This window comes from Pan paniscus, chromosome 19, assembly GCF_029289425.2.
Source record: "Pan paniscus chromosome 19, NHGRI_mPanPan1-v2.0_pri, whole genome shotgun sequence".
Lineage (NCBI taxonomy): Eukaryota > Metazoa > Chordata > Mammalia > Primates > Hominidae > Pan > Pan paniscus.
This window is the reverse complement of record NC_073268.2, coordinates 15,944,482-15,962,108: the sequence shown is the minus strand read 5'-3', so window position 1 is coordinate 15,962,108 and position 17,627 is coordinate 15,944,482. Positions and strand designations below refer to the sequence as shown.

General features: G+C 53.1%; 2 protein-coding genes across 6 annotated transcripts; one reads left to right on the top strand and one right to left on the bottom strand.

Annotated features, from left to right (window-relative positions):
- Window positions 1–517: 517 nt before the first annotated feature.
- GNGT2 (G protein subunit gamma transducin 2) lies at window positions 518–16,365 on the bottom strand. 4 transcript variants are annotated; one of them, XM_008962404.6, is made up of 5 exons: window positions 4,692–4,875; window positions 4,172–4,209; window positions 3,137–3,246; window positions 1,623–1,728; window positions 518–1,166 (listed from the first exon to the last, which is right to left on the bottom strand). In XM_008962404.6, exons 4-5 carry the CDS (start codon window positions 1,704–1,706, stop codon window positions 1,041–1,043), a joined length of 210 nt encoding a protein of 69 aa, XP_008960652.1. In that variant the 5' UTR covers window positions 1,707–1,728; window positions 3,137–3,246; window positions 4,172–4,209; window positions 4,692–4,875; the 3' UTR covers window positions 518–1,040. The 4 variants fall into 4 exon arrangements, with proteins under 4 accessions (XP_008960652.1, XP_034797397.1, XP_008960651.1 ...); XM_034941506.4 differs by lacking the exons at window positions 4,172–4,209; window positions 4,692–4,875 and adding an exon at window positions 15,936–16,365; XM_008962403.6 differs by lacking the exon at window positions 4,172–4,209.
- Window positions 4,880–17,509, top strand: ABI3 (ABI family member 3). Of its 2 annotated transcripts, none has more exons than XM_034941503.3 (8): window positions 4,880–5,133; window positions 10,831–10,998; window positions 12,037–12,213; window positions 13,848–13,933; window positions 14,166–14,261; window positions 14,479–14,633; window positions 16,379–16,513; window positions 16,839–17,509. In XM_034941503.3, exons 1-8 carry the CDS (start codon window positions 5,017–5,019, stop codon window positions 16,997–16,999), a joined length of 1,095 nt encoding a protein of 364 aa, XP_034797394.3. In that variant the 5' UTR covers window positions 4,880–5,016; the 3' UTR covers window positions 17,000–17,509. The 2 variants fall into 2 exon arrangements, with proteins under 2 accessions (XP_034797394.3, XP_003810085.4); XM_003810037.5 differs by having other exon boundaries at window positions 14,476–14,633.
- The last annotated feature ends 118 nt before the right edge of the window (window positions 17,510–17,627 follow it).

Genomic DNA, 17,627 nt, shown 5'->3' with positions numbered 1-17,627 from the left:
ACTGAGCATATTGTATTGTGAGTGCTGGTTTGTCTGCGGCTCTTTCAGTCCTTTCCTTGCTGGCAAGGCCCAGGAATTGGTCTGATCCATCACTACATTCCCAGTCCTTAGCAGGATCCAGCCTCCCTTCTGCTAACCAGAATCTGCTTAAATACCGTCCTAGGCTTCCTATTGCTCTTAGGATAAAGAAGAAAGTTCCTAACTGAGTTCACCGAAAGGTCCTTCAAGACTTGACCCCAATCTCCCTCTCTAGCCTCATGCTTTTCCAGCCCCCATTCTGCACCCCTCGACGGCATTTACATTGACATTGTTCATTGCCCTGAATGTCTCTCGGCTGTGTGTTCCTACACTGCCCTTGACTCTCCCCATTGTAGCATTTATGGACTTAATTGTAAATTGTTTCATGTCTTCTCCACTAAATTCCATGAAAATAGGAGCCATGTTCGTCTTGCACACTCTTCCATCCATAGTGCCCAGCACTAACAGACTACTTGACAATATTAAAGAAATCATGAAATCATAACTTCACAAACTCTTGTTGTCATCAGGCCATCTGGGGTGATCTAAATGACTAGGAACAGGACCATAGGGTAGGACATGATATGGAGGGACAGGACCACCCAACCCTGGCCCCCAGCCCAAACTACTCTGGCGTGGAAATGCTTTATTCCTAGGATGAGAGTGGAGGGAAAAGACGGAGGGGTTCCCAGGTGGTGTAAGTGCTTCCTAAGGACTGCCCTCTGGGGTCTCAGGGTATTGCAGGCTCCTCACACCCCACCACCCATGGGGCCAACCGCTCGGCCAGCCACACTGTCCTCAGAGTGTTCCCAGCAAGGTCAGCAGAGACCCAGCAGGTGGAGGAAATAATGGGAGAAAAGAGTTGAAGGTGGGAGTGGGGAATGGGTTCACAATGCATTTGTTCAGGGATCTTTACTCATTCTGTGATGAAGAGAAGGTGACAGTTCACTGGCTCCCTGGGGGTCTAGGAGACTTGGGCTTGGCTGAAGAGGGACAGACACTCAGGGCGGGGCTCCATGCCATCAGCTTATCAGACAGCCACCTTTCTCCTTGAAGGGATTCTTGTCCTCAGGGATGCCTTTGAGAAAAGGATCGTTTCCTGCTTGGGCCTCCACGTACTCCTTGATTTCCTTTCCCGCTTTGGAAATCTGCGAGAACACAAAAAATGTTTTAGGTCCTTGTTACTGTCTCTGGATCCATGATTTGGTCAGTGCCAGAAAAACAGGCTTCTGGGCAGGGCAGAGACAGAGGCCAAAGAGGAGAAAGACATAGAGGACAGACAGGTGTTCGGGGGTGTGAGTTCCTTGATCTGACCCACAACACTGACCCTGACCTTCATGGGCTGCTTGGCCAGAGCCAGCCCAGACACAGGGCTGGACACGCTGAGCTCTCCAAGGCCCTGAAGCTCTCTCCTGTGCTCAGGGAGGCTGGCACCTTCACAGGGTCAACCCCAGCCTTTCTCTGCATCCTACCCCATCCCAGAGGTACCTCCTGCTGCTTCTGCGGCCCTGGAACAGTCCCACCACCCTTTCCGGTCACTTCCTCCTTCCCAGGGCTCATCAGGAACAGGAAGGGAAGAGCAGGGACGGGGCGAGGAGGCTCACCGGAATTCTTGTGTTTTTCACTTCTTTCTTCAGCTGCTCCACCTCCATCTTCAACAGGTCCTTCTCGCTGAGATCCTGGGCCATCCTGCCCTAGACAGACCTGATCCTGGAAAGGATTCAGCAGCCAGGATCATAAAGCTCATCAGCTCTTCCAGCTCCCTCCACACCTCAACTTCTAGCATCTTCCCTGCCATATCCCTCAGTTCAGGCCCCTCATCATTCAACAGATATTCACTCCATCCTTGCATGCCCTGCTTCTTCAAGAGTCTGGGCTCAGGAGGGGAGGAAGCTCCCAGTCTGATGGGGGAGGCACCATTTTTGCCTTTGGATTGTCTGTCTATGGAGGAAATTTGGATTGTCTGTCTATAGAGGCATCTGTCTGTCTGTCTACAGAGGAAACAGAGAAGAAAGAAAAAGGAGTTTCTTTCAGAGAGGAAGATCTGGGAAGCAACGTTATTGTTTCATATAGTGACTCAGAGTTTTCCTCTTTCTCTCCAGGTCCAGCAAGGGAGAGTATACAATAATGGTCAAGAGAAGGGGGTCTTGGCTGGGCGTGGTGGCTCACCCCTATAATCCCAGCACTTTGGGAGGCCAAGGTGGGAGGATCGCTTGAGCCCAGGAGTTCAAGATCAGCCTGGCCAACGTGGCGAAACCTCGTCTCTACAAAAGATAGAAAAATTAGCCGGGGTGATGGTGAGTGCCTATAATCCCAGCTACTCGGGAGGCTGAGATATGAGAATTGCTTGAACCTGGGAGGTGAAGGTTGCAGTGAGCTGAGATCATGCCACTGCACTCTAGCCTGGGTAACAGAGCACAACTGTTTCAAAAAATAAAAAAAGATCCCAGGCACTGTGGCTCATGCCTGTAATCCCAGCACTTTGGGAGGCTGAGACAGGCAGATCACCTGAGGTTGAGGGTTCGAGACTAGCCTCGCCAACATGGTGAAACCCCATCTCTACTAAAAATACAAAAATTAGGCAGGTGTGGTGGTGGGCACCTGTAATCCCAGCTACTCAGCGGGCTGAGGCAGGAGAATCACTTGAACCCAGAAGACGGAGGTTGCAGCGAGCCGAGATCGCACCACTGCACTCCAGCTTAGGCGACAAGAGTGAGACTCCATCTCAAAAAAAAAAAAAAAAAAAAAAAGAAAGACAAGGGGGTCTGGAGCTTACCAGACTCCAACTCTGATCCCAGCTCTGCTGCTTCCTTATTGCTTCCTCAGTGTGGCCTTAGGGAAGTCACTCAACCTCTTTGAGTATTAGTTTCCCCAGCTGCAAATGGGTATTAAAAAAACCTACCACATGCAATTATTGTGGGTACTAAGAAAATAATGTCTATAAAGTATTATAATATACTACCTGGCACATAATGAACACTTAATACACTTATTATTATCACTAATAATGCTATTGTTATTATTATCACTGCAGGGTTATCAGGAAGGCCTTCCTGGTGCCTAGCCCCAGTGATACTAAGAGTAGATCCCAGCCCAGTGCAACCTCAGCCCCTCTCACCTGCCACAGAAGAGCACACTCTCCAAGTCACTTGTCCTGGACTCAGGTAAGATAGTGTTTGAGCCTCCTAGTTCTTCATCAGCTGAAAATCTTCAGATAAAGCAGATGGCCTGGAAACCAAAATCTCTGATGCCTAAGCTGATCATAGGCTCAAAGTTCTAAGCCCATCACCCGCCTGAGCCTTCAAGCCCTCACTACAGCAGAGCAGAGAGACAGACATTCTCCCCACAAAAACAAACTCGAAAAGAGAAGCCACCTTTTCACCACCTTGCCTTGCGTTAGCCTCACTCTTTTGGTGACCTCACTAGCTTAGAGCTCGCAGCGCTTCTATTTCCCCACCTCCACCCTGCAGCCCCACTTACCCCGCTTCGCCTGCTTTCTCCTCCTTCCCTTCCCACCTCTGAGCATGCTCTGAGGCTGTCCTTCCTCCTGGGGCAAGTCCTAGACCGGCCCCTAACCTCCTAAACCAAGATGCTTTGTGTTGCCCATTGGATCCCCACAGTTTCACCTTACGAAGTTCTCCTAGCTCACTCTTCATCCACTCATTCAATAAAAATGTCCTTGCTCACCAAGCTGTGCCACTTAGTACTTGGGGCGTGGCCACCTCTAATGCCTCTGTTCAAGCTTCTTTGCTGCCATGCCTCCCTCTGAGCCCTGAATGTGGGTTCCTGAGCACAGAACCCACATCCTGGTTTTTTTCTTGCTGTCCCCCCAGGACCACCCAAGGGCTATGCCATTTAACAGACATTGAGCTCCTGCTCTGGTTGACACCCATCCAATGACAAGGGACCCGCTGGAGGAGCAAAAGTTAAGGGACCAATATGGTCAATGGGAGGTCCTCTTATTCTCCTGTCTCCAGGATGACAGGCTTGGTGGTGGGAGGGGCAGAGAGGAGGCCCGCCGTCCATCCTAACTTCCGTGCTCCAGGACCCAGTCCAACTCTCAGCTGGGAGCTCTAAGAATTTGAAATCAGAACAGGATCCTGGAGGTTGTCTGGTACAACTGTCCTGTTAATGCGTGAACCACAGCCCATACCTCCTAGGCAGGCTCAGTGCTCTGTCCACCGCTGCTTCCTAAAACCGCAAGTTGATCCGAAATTTGAACCTGGTGCTTCTCAAATCCAAGTCCTTCCTGTTGTCTAATCTGAGTCCCTCACATTACACTTGGTCAATTTCATCTTGTCCTGCCTTCATCCGCACAGAGCGTGTAGGGCAGATCTTCATCACACGCAACCCTTCGCAGGCTTGCTAACACCCCTCTGGGAACCTCTCTGGTCATGTCTTCCCAGTGTCCAACCCTGACCCCTCTTGCTGCCGCATCGGCTGTTTTCTATTTTTGCTGTGCTGCTGCCCCACAGTCCTCTGGTATGACGGATCTCCATATCCTATCCACCCTCCACTCCCCTGTCCCTTGGTGACTCATCCCTGAGCTTCCCAAGGAAGCCCCCACCCTCTGCCCTTTCCTCCCGCCTTCCATGAGTGGAAAATCCACCTCCGCCCCCTATAGCAGGCCAGCCCCCTTCCTCCCCAGTCTCCGACCCCATCCCCCAACCGACCAGTTTCCTCTCCAGGACCAGGGAGCAATCACAGCTGCCCCGACCTTGGTTTCCTCTGCTGGGTGGGATTGGGGGCTGGGCCCCCAAATGGGCCCCTGGCTTCCCCCTTCCTCTGGGCAGGGGACAGAGAGACACAGGCTCGGGGAGCAGGACTGACTTCCTCTTGTCCCGGAATGAGCATGCCTGCCCTTTGCAAGCAGGTTTGGGTCTCACGCAGAGGAAACCAAAAGCAATAAGAGGGAGGGAAGGCAGAGCAACCAATCAAGGGCAGGGTGAGACTCAAAACGAGCGGGCTCCCTGGGGAGCCAGACAGAGGCTGGGGGTGATGGCGGAGCTACAGCAGCTGCAGGAGTTTGAGATCCCCACGGGCCGGGAGGCTCTGAGGGGCAACCACAGTGCCCTGCTGCGGGTCGCTGACTACTGCGAGGACAACTATGTGCAGGTAGGTAGAGCGGGCAGAAGCCTGACACCCCAGCCCCTGGAGGGGGGACCCTGAGCCCTGCCCCAAGTGGGGCCCTGGGAGCCATCCTGACAGTGCTTGTCCTGGGCCTTGGCTGAGAAATCCTCCCACTCCAGGCTTCAGCTTCATCCCAGACCCCAATACTTAACCCTGACCCCATACTACCCAAGCCCCCACTGTGCCCCTTCTCTTAGAAGGTCTCTTAGAGCCTCAGAGATGCCTGGGACAGACAGTGCGATTCCATCCTGTTCTCAGGTGTCACCTCAGGTTCATCCTTCTGAGTTCCCACGGGTCAATCCAGAGACCCAAAGCCTCCGTCCTCACACAGATGCTGGCGATCATTCTATTTCCAGGCCGGCTCTGGGTGAGGCTTCAGAAGAACTTCCCAAACAGCACAGTGAACCTGAGATGGACAAGGGAAAGGGGTTCTTTCCCTGAGTTTGGGAAAGGGAGAGTGGGGATAAGGCAGAGTAGGCTGGGCTAAAGAGAGGGGATCTCATGCAGAGGCAGGGGGATGGCCCACATGACTGCTGGGAGCAGGCTTCTAGCAACAGATAGGGAGGTGGCATTGTAGAACAGGTTTTAAATTGTGTGGTTGTCCTGGGGCTGAGAACATAGATTCCTGGATCCAGGGAGGAGAGGCAAGGCAACTTAGCCATGATGGAAATCACTTCTGTTATTTCATTAATCTGTACAACTACCTTGTGAGACATGTATTATAATTCCTATTTTACAGATGTGGAAACAGTAGCTCAGGCAGGTGAGGTGACTTGTCTAAGGCCACACAGCTCCAAACAGCAGAGCCAGGCATTCCTTTTTTTTCGCTCTTGTTGTCCAGGCTGGAGTGCAATGGCTCGATCTTGGCTCACTACAACCTCCGCCTTCCAGGTTCAAGAAATTCTCCTGCCTCAGCCTTCTGAGTAGCTGGAATTACAGGCATGCACCACCATGCCCAACTAATTTTATATTTTTAGTATAGACAGGGTTTCACCATGTTGGTAAGGCTGGTCTCGAACTCCTGACACCTCAGGTGATCCACCCGCCTTGGCCTCCCAAAGTTCTGGGATTACAGGAGTGAGCCGCTGTGCCCAGCCAGCCTTTTTTTTTTTTGACAGGGTCTCCTCTGTCACCCAGGCTGGAGTGCTGTGGCATGATCATAGCTCACGTAGCTTCACTGAAGCCTTGAACTCCTAGGTTCAAGCAATCCTCCCACCTCAGCCTTCTGAGTAGCTGGGGCTACAGGTGCATGCCACCATGCCTGGCTAATTTTTAAAATTTTTTTGTAAAGACAGGGTCTCCATATGTAGCCCAGGCTGGTCTTGAACTCCTGGCCTCAAGTGATCTGCCCACCTTGGCCTCCCAAAGTGCTGGGATTACAGGCATAAGCCACCACATTTGGGCTTCCCTGAATCCTGATGCCAAGCTCTTTCCTCTCCATCTTTCTACCTCCCTACACGCTATGTGACTTTACGACAGTTTATTAGCACTCTCTGTCCCCGGTTTCCTCTGCTCCCTGAAGAGCTGCAGACTAACCTTGTTACCCCTTGGGCAAAACTTTATTTTTCTAATCTGTACTAACCAAACTATGAGAAGAGGCACAGGGACCTCGTAGCATAGTAAGAATGTTGAAAAAAGAAGTAAATGAGTAACAAGTGCTCATGGGAAATGGCAGATTAAAGACAGTCAGTAATGACAGCAGTTAAAATGCTCTGGACCCTTCTTTTGGGCCAGGCATGTTACCAGCATGGCCTCCTTTCATCCTCATCTGAAGTCCAGTGAGGCGAGTCCCATTCCCACTTCACAATGAGGAAGCTGAGGTTTGGAAAGGTTAAGTCACTTTCCCAGAAGTCTCCTAGCTAGTGTCAGAGCCTGAATTCAAACGGAGAAATCTGATTCCAGAGCCCACTCCCTATGCCACTAACTGAAAATGCTACTCTGGGTATCATTTCGGTCTGTGTAGATGTTGAGTGACCACCTGCAGATGAGACAGAATGAGGCTTGCAAACCAGCTCATTCTCCTAGCATGGAAAGGCATGTTCCCTCTATGGACAAGGATCCAAGCAGTCCTTTCCATTCCTTCCATAACTTCTGCACACCTCAAAGAGCTTCCACAGGGCTCTCATTTGCACACACAGTGTGCACACACAATTTGGGGTCGCAAAGACCTAAGTCCAATTTCCAGTTCTGCCTCCTACCAACTACAGGAACTGTGGCAAGTTTCTCCTCTGATTCTCATGCCTGCCTTCAGTGGTGGCTCCATGGATTCAATATAAAAATGTATCAAAGCATTCAGCCTAGTGCCAGCCCCTTCAGAAGAGCAGGATAAATGGCAGCTCTTACAATGACCATCATTACCATTCATTGGAAGGATGGATAATAAGAATCAGTTCTAGGGAGGAGAAGCTGTCCTTGCAAAAATATGCAGGGCATGAGAAGCCCTGACCCAAGTTGGAATCCTTGGACTCCTGCTTCCTTCGTGCAGAGTACTAACTACTAGAACACACAACTTGTTACCTTTCCTGGCCTTTCTGAGGATCTTTGTCTAGGCAAATGCCTAGGAAGGTTCTGGATCTCAGAACTGCTGTTACCTAAGGCCTGATTCCCCTACCCTCCAACCCTACTTGCAGCCCCTCTCTCCCCACACCACCCAGACGCTAGGAAACCCATGGGGAATTAGGGAAGGCAGACCAGGGTCACCTGCAGAGTTCTCAGCCAGGGTTGACTGAGTTTACAGACACGGTAATTTGCATGATGAACAAGCACTCAGCCGCAGAGATGGATCTCAGACACTTGTCCCTGCAGACCTAACTTTGGGCTAAGAGCAAAGCCAGGTGTCCGTAGGTGTTCAGGCTGCAGATGCCCAGAGCTGGGCCCAAGCAGACACTTTTCCTGTTTGGGCCAACAATTCCACATGTTCGTTTGGGGAGGAAACTGTACAGAAGAAGGCAGGCAAGCTAAGAAATCTGGGTGGAGATGAAGGAGCAGTCACTGCTCAGTTCTGGGCCTGTTTCCTCATTTAGTAAAGGAAGGTCCTGAACTAAATCAAAATCTGCTATCCTGTCCGGTGTTAATATCCTGGGTTGATTTCTTTGCCTATTCAATATTCTTGGTGACCTATGCTGAGGAGATGTAAGTTTTGTTGCTTATGCTAATGAGATGTAAATGACATGCAAATGAGCATCTCTTTCCTGCTGTTGGAAAAGAAAGACGAGGAGAGAGCCATCGCATGGGCTGCCCAGAAGGTTCTGGCTCAGGCTCCATTAGAGGCTCCCAGGTGTCTCTCAGACCTTGCTCTGAGAGTTTGTAGGTCTGTTCTCCATTGACAGGCCCTGAGGGGCACCCGAGGGCTCAAGCAAGGGGACCCCAGTGTGCAGCCTTGCCTGTTGGCCCACTGGCCCTACTCCACATTCACCCTGGACTTGCCCCCTACCTGCCTTAGAAAGGTACAGGCTAGAGTATGGCAACTCCATGACCCGACCAGAGATGAGGAAGCTGCCCGGGGAACCAAAACACCGGAGAAGTTTTGCCCTAGCCCCCACTGCCTGATCTGGGACCAACAAAAAAAAATTTCTTGGCCAGGCGCGGTGGCTCACGCCTGTAATCCCAGCACTTTGGGAGGCCAAGGCAGGCAGATCACCTGAGGTCAGGAGTTGAAGATCAGCCTGACCAGCATGGAGAAACCGCATCTCTACTAAAAATACAAAAAATTAGCTGGGTGTGGTGGTGCATGCCTGTAATCCCAGCTACTCAGAAGGCTGAGGCAGGAGAATCGCTTGAACCCAGGAGGTGGAGGTTGGGGTGAGCTGAGTTTGTGCCATTGCACTCCAGCCTGGGCAACAAGAGCGAAACTCTGTCTCGAAAAACAAACAAAAAAAACTTCTTGCCTTCAGCCACTGCCTGCTTACTCCTCCTGCACTGACTGGCAGTGTGACCCTGGCCAGTGCCTGGCACAGTGCCTAGAATACAGTGGGAATGTGCCCAGAGAATGTTTGGGTTCCCATTCGACCTGCTAATTAACTCACGAGTGCATATTTATGAAGAATCTTTTGCGTGTTGGGTGTGATTCCATGACGGGATACAGGATGAAACAGACAAGCTCCCTGCTCTCACGACACTTCCATTTAAGGCAAGGGGGCGTAGATAACGAAAAAAATACATAGAGAATGTTTGATACTGCTAAATACCATGAAGAAAAGAGAACAAGGTAAATATGATAAAGAGGCAGTGAAGGCGTGGGCTGGGGGAAATCTTAGTGTGGTGAAGGAAGGTGTCTCTGAGAAGCTGAGGCCTGCTAATAAGGATTCTGAAAATAAGTACAGCACATGCCAAGGCCCCGAGGCAGAAACAGTTCAGCTTGTTCAGGAACAGAAACCCAATGGCCAATGTGGCTGGAGGGGAGTGTGTGAGAGGGGGAGTGGTGAAGTTGGATTAAAGGGGATGAAGGTGAAGAGAAAGGCAGGAGCCAGACCTGGAGGGGCTGTACGTAGGCCACGGTTAGAAGCTTGAATTTTATCCTCAGGGTATTGGAAAGCTATTAGAGGGAATGAATGAATAAAGTCCCTCTGTTCTGGGCCTCAGTTTCCTTATTTGAGTTCCCAGACACCAATCTGCAGACTGGAGCTAAACAGTCACATGGAAAGCTTTTTTTTTTTTGGTTTGATTTTGAGACAGGGTCTCACTGTGTCACGCAGGCTGGAGTGCAGTGATGTGATTTTGGCTCACTGCAACCTCCGCCTCCCGGGTTCAAATGATTCTCATGCCTCAGCCTCCTGAGTAGCTGGGATTACAGGCAGGCACCACCATGCCTGGCTAATTTTTGTATTTTTAGTAGAGACGAGGTTTTGCCATTGTAGCCAGGCTGGTCTCAAACTCCCGACCTCAAGTGATTTGCCCGCCTGGGCCTCCCAAAGTAGTGGGATTACAGGTGTAAGCCACCGTGCCTGACATGGTTTGTTGTGTTTAAAAATGTCGGCTGGGCACGGTGGCTCACGCCTGTAATCCCAGCAGTTTGGGAGGCTGAGGCGGGCAAATCACCTGAGGTCGGGAGTTTGAGACCAGCCTGACTAACATGGAGAAACCCTGTCTCTACTAAAAAAAAAAAAAATTACAAAATAAGCCGGGCGTGGTGGCACATGCCTGTAATCCCAACTACTTGGGAGGCTGAGGCAGGAGAATCGCTTGAACTCGGAAGGCGGAGGTTGTGGTGAGCCGAGATCGCACCACTGCACTCCAGCCTGGGCAACAAGAGCGAAACTCCATCTCAGAAAAAAAAAAAAAAAGAATGTCTGCTCTAGCCAGTGTTGCCTTCCTCTTTCCTTTCTACTATTCACCCCCACTCCAACCCCTAAAAGGACAGCCTGTTACTGAAGTCTTCAGGAGGGTTGTACTATCATCTGTACTCAGTCCTCAGCTTAACTATTTGAGAATGGGTATCATTCCCTCCCTTTGCATCCATTCCCCAAGGCTGCAGATTCACTTTTTTAAAGTGAATTTAAAGTGATGTTGTAGCAAGTTCCTCTTGCTACATCATTCTGCTGGGAGCCACCTCAAACATCTAAGGGTTGCTGCTCTCTCCCAATCCAGCCCCTACTTTCCCTATATCCTCTCCCATCCCACCCCAGCCAGCCAAGGACCCAGTGGAAGATGCTGGCCCTTAGGCCAGGGCTGTGTGTATTTCAGGCCACAGACAAGCGGAAGGCACTGGAGGAGACCATGGCCTTCACTACCCAGGCACTGGCCAGCGTGGCCTACCAGGTGGGCAACCTGGCCGGGCACACTCTGCGCATGTTGGACCTGCAGGGGGCCGCCCTGCGGCAGGTGGAAGCCCGTGTAAGCACGCTGGGCCAGGTAAGGGGCATGGGGCGTGGGAAGGCATCTTGTGTCAGGCCTCAACTCTTCAGCCCGACTCAGACATTTTCTACATCAAAAGTTCCTTCCTGCTTTCCTCCATGTCCAAATGCCCAACTCTACAGCAGAAGGTTGGCACTTCCCAAGCTTTTTGGACCTCCTTATCTCTGTGGCTACGCTACAAATTCCCCGAAGGCAGAGCTTTTTCTTTCTCGGAATTATATCCTGGACATGAGAAAGTGTTATCTACCAATCACAGCAGCGCCCTATACAGGAAAGAAGCAAATGAACCCTGTTTGCATCTAAATACAAGCAGTGCCCTCATAAATATCCCAGACCCAGGGTGCTAGCTGGACAAGGTCATCTTCAGCCCTGGAAGCACAGCCACCACCATACAGTATACACCCTCCACCCCGCCACAGTGTTCTAGCGCACACACCCTCCTCCTTCCTTCCTGGATCCTTGACCGAGGAATTGCCCCATAAAGCACATGCACAGACCCAGCCACACATTTGGCCTGGCCTGTACATCACCCACATGTTCAGTGGGTGGGGTGTGTCTTTTCCTCCCCCGCCGCAGACCAGAATTCCCACCCTTTCGAACTGTAGGCTTTCTCCATGGAACATTCTGAGAGGAAGTCAATTTACTTATTTGTCCCCCAAAGGGGAGAGCTGATCCAGCCACCATTCTCTGCCACCTCCATATTCTCCCCCTCTGCTCCGAAGTCAGCCGGGTGCTTGTCTCCTCCCAGCATCCCCAGGGATGTTGTGTTTTCTCTTTTCCTCCTGTTCCTGCTCAGCTAATAATAACCCGTACTCTCTTTCCACCAGGAAGTTGCTCCAAAGTGGCTCCATCCTTTCCTGCTACTTTTCCCAATTGCTATGTAGCCTGGTGGGGGGCGGGGGGCGGGGGGCAGGGCCCTCTTTTTCTAGACCTGGCTGCCTCCCCCCCAGCCCAGTCTTTATCTTCTTCGTCCTTAGGGGGAAGGGTGCTGGACACAGACCACCCCTCTCTGTCACCTTGAACCCTGTCATGCAGATGGTGAACATGCATATGGAGAAGGTGGCCCGAAGGGAGATTGGCACCTTAGCCACTGTCCAGCGGCTGCCCCCCGGCCAGAAGGTCATCGCCCCAGAGAACCTACCCCCTCTCACGCCCTACTGCAGGAGACCCCTCAACTTTGGCTGCCTGGACGACATTGGCCATGGGATCAAGGTAGAGAGAGGGGCCTTCCTCTTTCCCTCCAACCCACCCTCTCGTGCCTTGTGGCCCCTTTCCCTCCAGAACCCCAGTTCTCCTGCAAGTTTTGTCCCCACTTGCCACTCCTTTCTTTCCCCGCTCCCTGAAACCACCACTCTGAGCTCTTCTCCCTCTCCCTAGATTTTGTAATCCCTCCCTCCAAAACTGGTCTGTACCGTCCTCGGAGGATCTGCTGAGTGTGAGATCCTGAACACCCCTCGCCCCCCCGCCCTGCCCCTGTGGGCACCGGGCGTGTGGGAAGGGGAAGAGGGGGAAGGGAGGATGTCAGGGTGTGCATGAGAATGGCTCCCAGCCACATGAGAACAGCAACTTCCTCTGTCTGGGGGTTTGAGGTCACTGCACTGAGCAGTCACCCCAGAGCTGCTGTTGGTGAGAAGAAGCGGGGATACAGCCACACAAAGGGGACTTGGTGAAGGGAGGGGAGCATGGCGCTGGCGTCTTCTCAGCCTATGTCCTTCTGCGAGGTCAGAAAGGGCACGCACTCACACCCGTCCCACCTTCAATTCCTGTCTCCACACCTTAACATTTCTGTATCAAAATGAGCCCCTTGATATCCTTATCAGCCCCCCTTAAAGGGGAAATGACACTCTCCCCTTCAACCACCAGGCCTCCTCCCCACCAGTAGTTCTCTGTTGTCCAACTTATATTCTTTTTTTTTTTTTTTTTTTTTTTGAGATGGAGTTTCGCTCTTGTTGTCCAGGTTGGAGTGCAATGGCACGATCTTGGCTCACTGCAACTTTCGCCTCCCAGGTTCAAGTGATTCTCCTGCCTCAGCCTCCCAAGTAGCTGGGATTACAGGCGCCCGCCACCATGCCCGGCTAATTTTTTTTTTTTTTTTGTATTTTTAGTAGGGATGGGGTTTCTCCATGGTGGCCAGGCTGGTCTCGAACTCCTGAACTCAGGTGATCCGCTCGCCTGAGCCACCCAAAGTTCTGGGATTACAGGTGTGAGCCAACACTCCCGGCCCAACTTATATTCTTTGTGCTTCAGCTCAAATCTCTTTTGTCTTGCCCCTGGTGAAGCCCATGAGGTAACACTGTACCCACCCCTTGGGGAAGTCCCATTGGTAACAGCAGTTCCCTCTTTCATGTAGGCGTTCACCCTGTCATTTGCGCATCCCCTCTAAGTGGCCTGGGTCTTGCTCCTCTCTGCCCTAACTCCCCAAAGCCAGTTCCACAAATCTTCGAAAATGAAAGGTGGGACACTTCTAAGTGTGATGTGTCCTCTCCTTTCTCCGCCCCCTCCTCAGCCCAATCAAAGTTAGGGACCACCAAGCCAGGGCCCCAGCTTCCTGGGCTCTGAGATGGTCTGGGGGAGGGACAGGGGTGCTGGGCCCACTCAACCCGCTGTGGCTGTGCAGAGGAAGTGGCTGTGGGCTTTGGTAGAACTGAGTCCCAGAACCCAGGCAATGACAAGGGGGTGGGGTGGGGGAAGTGTAGGAGAGGGGCCTGAGAAGTGGAAGTGGGAACTGGCTATGCCGGGCTCTCCCTCCCGGTTCCCGTCCGCCCCTCCTCCATTTCCTCTTGGGGATGAGGGTGGAGGGAGGCCCCTCACCCCAAATGTAAGCCCTACCTCCCGCTCCCTCGCAGGACCTCAGCACGCAGCTGTCAAGAACAGGCACCCTGTCTCGAAAGAGCATCAAGGCCCCTGTGACACCCGCCTCCGCCACCTTGGGGTGAGGCCTCGCCGCGACGCCAACTAGCCTAGCCTTGCCCCGCGCGACCCTGAAACTCTCCTCCCCCAGCCTCGCCACCCACCCCTGGCGCCCCCGGGTGCTCAGGCCGTCATGCTGGATGCCTGGCTCCAAACCTCCCCCTCGGCCACCTGCCCTTCCTGCTCGCACCCGACCCCTGCTGGCCAGAAGCCTTCCTCCTTCCTCCTAATACCCACTCCCTGCCCCCCGCCAGGAGACCACCCCGGATTCCCGAGCCAGTGCACCTGCCGGTGGTGCCCGATGGCAGACTCTCCGCCGCCTCCTCTGCCTCTTCCCTGGCCTCGGCCGGGTGAGACCTACAAGCCCACGTGGGTGGGTGGGGGTGGGAAGTGGCTTTTGAGAGGGGCCACCTGCCAGTGGTCATAGTGACTCCCGGGCTTCAAAGGACCCAGTTACTCCTGGGTCACACGTGCAGGGCTGGGGTCAGGATTGGAGGGGTGGGGCCAGTTGGGGATGCTGCATTAGGGAAGGCGTGTCCGCCAACCGGGCTCTCTGGTGTTCAGCAGTGCCGAAGGTGTCGGTGGGGCCCCCACGCCCAAGGGGCAGGCAGCACCTCCAGCCCCACCTCTCCCCAGCTCCTTGGACCCACCTCCTCCACCAGCAGCCGTCGAGGTGTTCCAGCGGCCTCCCACGCTGGAGGAGTTGTCCCCACCCCCACCGGGTAAGGAGGTCCACCCTCTTCTTCCCAACCGTGGGGTCGCTTTTCCGCCTCCTGCCACTCCCCAGCCCACCTCTCTTGGATCTGCCCCGGCCAGCCTCAGTGAATGCCTCCTCCAAGGAGCCCAGCACAGGGGCGAAAGGAGACAGAGGAAGTGAACTAACATAACTTAGCGCCTGCTGTATACCAGACCCTGTGTTCGAAGATTCTCATCCATTTTCTCATTTGAACTTAATCCTGGCCGGGCGCGGTGGCTCACCCCTGTAATCCCAGCAGTTTGGGAGGCCGAGGCGTGCAGATCACCTGAGGTCGGGAGTTCGAGACCAGCCTGACCAAAATGGAGAAATCCGGTCTCTACTAAAAATACAAAAGTGGCCGGGCGTGGTGGCGCAAGCCTGTAATCCCAGCTACTCGGGAGGCTGAGGCAGGAGAATCGCTTGAACCTGGGAGGAGGAGTTTGCAGTGAGCCGAGATCGCGCCATTGCACTCCTGCCTGGGCAACAAGAGCGAAACTCCATCTCAAAATAATAATAACAATAATAATAATAATAAACTTAATCCTAAGGGCCAGGCGGGTTGGCTCACGGCCGTAATCCCAGCACTTTGGGGGGCTGTGGAGGGCGGATCACTTGAGGTCAGGAGTTCGAGACCAACCTGGCCAACATGACTAAAAATACAAAAATTAGCCTGGCGTGGTGGCGCGTGCCTGTAATTCCAGCTACTCAGGAGGCTGAGGCAGGAGGATCACTTGAACCCAGGAGGCAGAGGCTGCAGTGAGCCGAGATCACCACACTGCACTCCAGCCTGGGTGACAGAGGGAGATTCCCTCTCAAAAAAATAAAATAAAGTCCGGGTGCGGTGGCTCACGCCTGTAATCCCAGCACTTTGGGAGGCTGAGGTGGGCGGATCACGAGGTCAGGAGATCGAGACCATCCTGGCTGACACAGTGAAACCCCGTCTCTACTAAAAATACAAAAAAATTAGCCGGGCGTGGTGGCAGGCGCCTGTAGTCCCAGCTACTCAGGAGGCTGAGGCAGGAGAATGGCGTGAACCCGGGAGGTGGGGCTTGCAGTGAGCCGAGATCGTGCCACTGCAATCCAGCCTGGGCGACACAGCGAGACTCGGTCTCAAAAAAAAATAAAACAAAATAAAGTTAATCCTGAGAGGGTCTTTACCACTCTCCGTTAACAGATGAAGCCACTGACGCTGAGGTTCAGTGACTTGCCCAAGAGCCACCCAGCTAATAAGAGGCAGAGTCTGACCGTCCTCTACTGCTGGATCTTTCAGGGTTTACTGAGCACTTACTATGTGCTAGCAGCACTGTGGGAAGTCCAGGACAAGAGAGGGCTGGAGGAAGATTGCATGAAATGGGTGCATTCTTTTTTTCTTTTGAGTTGGAGTCTCACTCTGTCATCCAGGCTGGATGGAGTGTGTTGGCAAGATCTCAGCTCACTGCAACCTCCATCTCCTGGGTTAAGCCATTCTCCTGCCTCAGTCTCCCGAGTAGCTGGAATTACAGGCGTGTGCCACCATGCCCGGCTAATTTTTGTATTTTTAGTAGAGACAGGGTTTCACCATGTTGGCCAGGCTGGTCTCGAACTCCTGACCTCAGGTGATCTGCCCACCTTGGCCTCCCAACGTGCCTGGCTGAGATGGGTGGATTCTGGGGTCCAGCTCTTGAGCAGTTCCCTGACACACTGAAGGAGCTTCCTGTGCCACACTTACAGCCTTTCTGCTTTTCCCCCAAGACGAAGAGCTGCCCTTGCCACTGGACCTGCCTCCTCCTCCACCCCTGGATGGAGATGAATTGGGGCTGCCTCCACCCCCACCAGGATTTGGGCCTGATGAGCCCAGCTGGGTGCCTGCCTCATACTTGGAGAAAGGTACCTGACTTCTGGGACTGAGGGGCACCGGATCCCACTTCCTCTGTTGCCCTGATCCCCATTCTCCTCCCTCTGCAAAGGTGTGAATCTATCCCCCGGGCCCCCCACACAATTTTTCTGACGAACTGACAGAACTGGGGAGAGGGCAGCTGGCCTGGTATTAAATATTAACTAAGCTGGGGAGGGGTCCTGAAGGCTTGCAAGAAGGCCCCCAAGATGGCCCCTAGAGTCTAGTACTTGAGACCGTGCATCCCCATGGTGGTGGGGGTGAGGGGGAGAGGGCAAGAGGCATTATCTCACGGCACCCTCTTCTCTTGCCCTGCAGTGGTGACACTGTACCCATACACCAGCCAGGACAATGAGCTCTCCTTCTCTGAGGGCACTGTCATCTGTGTCACTCGCCGCTACTCCGATGGCTGGTGCGAGGGCGTCAGCTCAGAGGGGACTGGATTCTTCCCTGGGAACTATGTGGAGCCCAGCTGCTGACAGCCCAGGGCTCTCTGGGCAGCTGATGTCTGCACTGAGTGGGTTTCATGAGCCCCAAGCCAAAACCAGCTCCAGTCACAGCTGGACTGGGTCTGCCCACCTCTTGGGCTGTGAGCTGTGTTCTGTCCCTCCTCCCATTGGAGGGAGAAGGGGTCCTGGGGAGAGAGAATTTATCCAGAGGCCTGCTGCAGATGGGGAAGAGCTGGAAACCAAGAAGTTTGTCAACAGAGGACCCCTACTCCATGCAGGACAGGGTCTCCTGCTGCAAGTCCCAACTTTGAATAAAACAGATGATGTCCTGTGACTGCCCCACAGAGATAAGGGGCCAGGAGGGATTGAAAGGCATCCCAGTTCTAAGGCTGCTGCTAATTACAGCCCCCAACCTCCAACCCACCAGCTGACCCAGAAGCAGCATCTTCCCATTTCCTCAGTACCCACAAAGTGCAGCCCACATTGGACCCCAGACACCCCTCTGCAGCCATTGACTGCAACTTGTTCTTTTGCCCATTGCTTGCTGTGTGTGTGGTGTGTTCATATGTGGCTGGGCACTTGCCCAAGAGTGGGAACGATCTCCGTGACTTAAGCGGGGCTCTCCGAGAGCACCTCACTGTCAACTCTGAGACTGTCG

Bases quoted from the DNA above. Each gene is read 5' to 3' on its own strand.
- GNGT2 (XM_034941506.4), bottom strand. From the start codon at position 1,706: ATGGCCCAGGATCTCAGCGAGAAGGACCTGTTGAAGATGGAGGTGGAG. The intron at 1,167-1,622 runs GTGAGCCTCCTC...GTGTTCTCGCAG, and splicing joins TGAAAAACACAAGAATTCCG to ATTTCCAAAGCGGGAAAGGA.
- ABI3 (XM_003810037.5), top strand. From the start codon at position 5,017: ATGGCGGAGCTACAGCAGCTGCAGGAGTTTGAGATCCCCACGGGCCGG. The intron at 14,634-16,378 runs GTAAGGAGGTCC...TTTTCCCCCAAG, and splicing joins GTTGTCCCCACCCCCACCGG to ACGAAGAGCTGCCCTTGCCA. The intron at 16,514-16,838 runs GTACCTGACTTC...CTTGCCCTGCAG, and splicing joins TGCCTCATACTTGGAGAAAG to TGGTGACACTGTACCCATAC.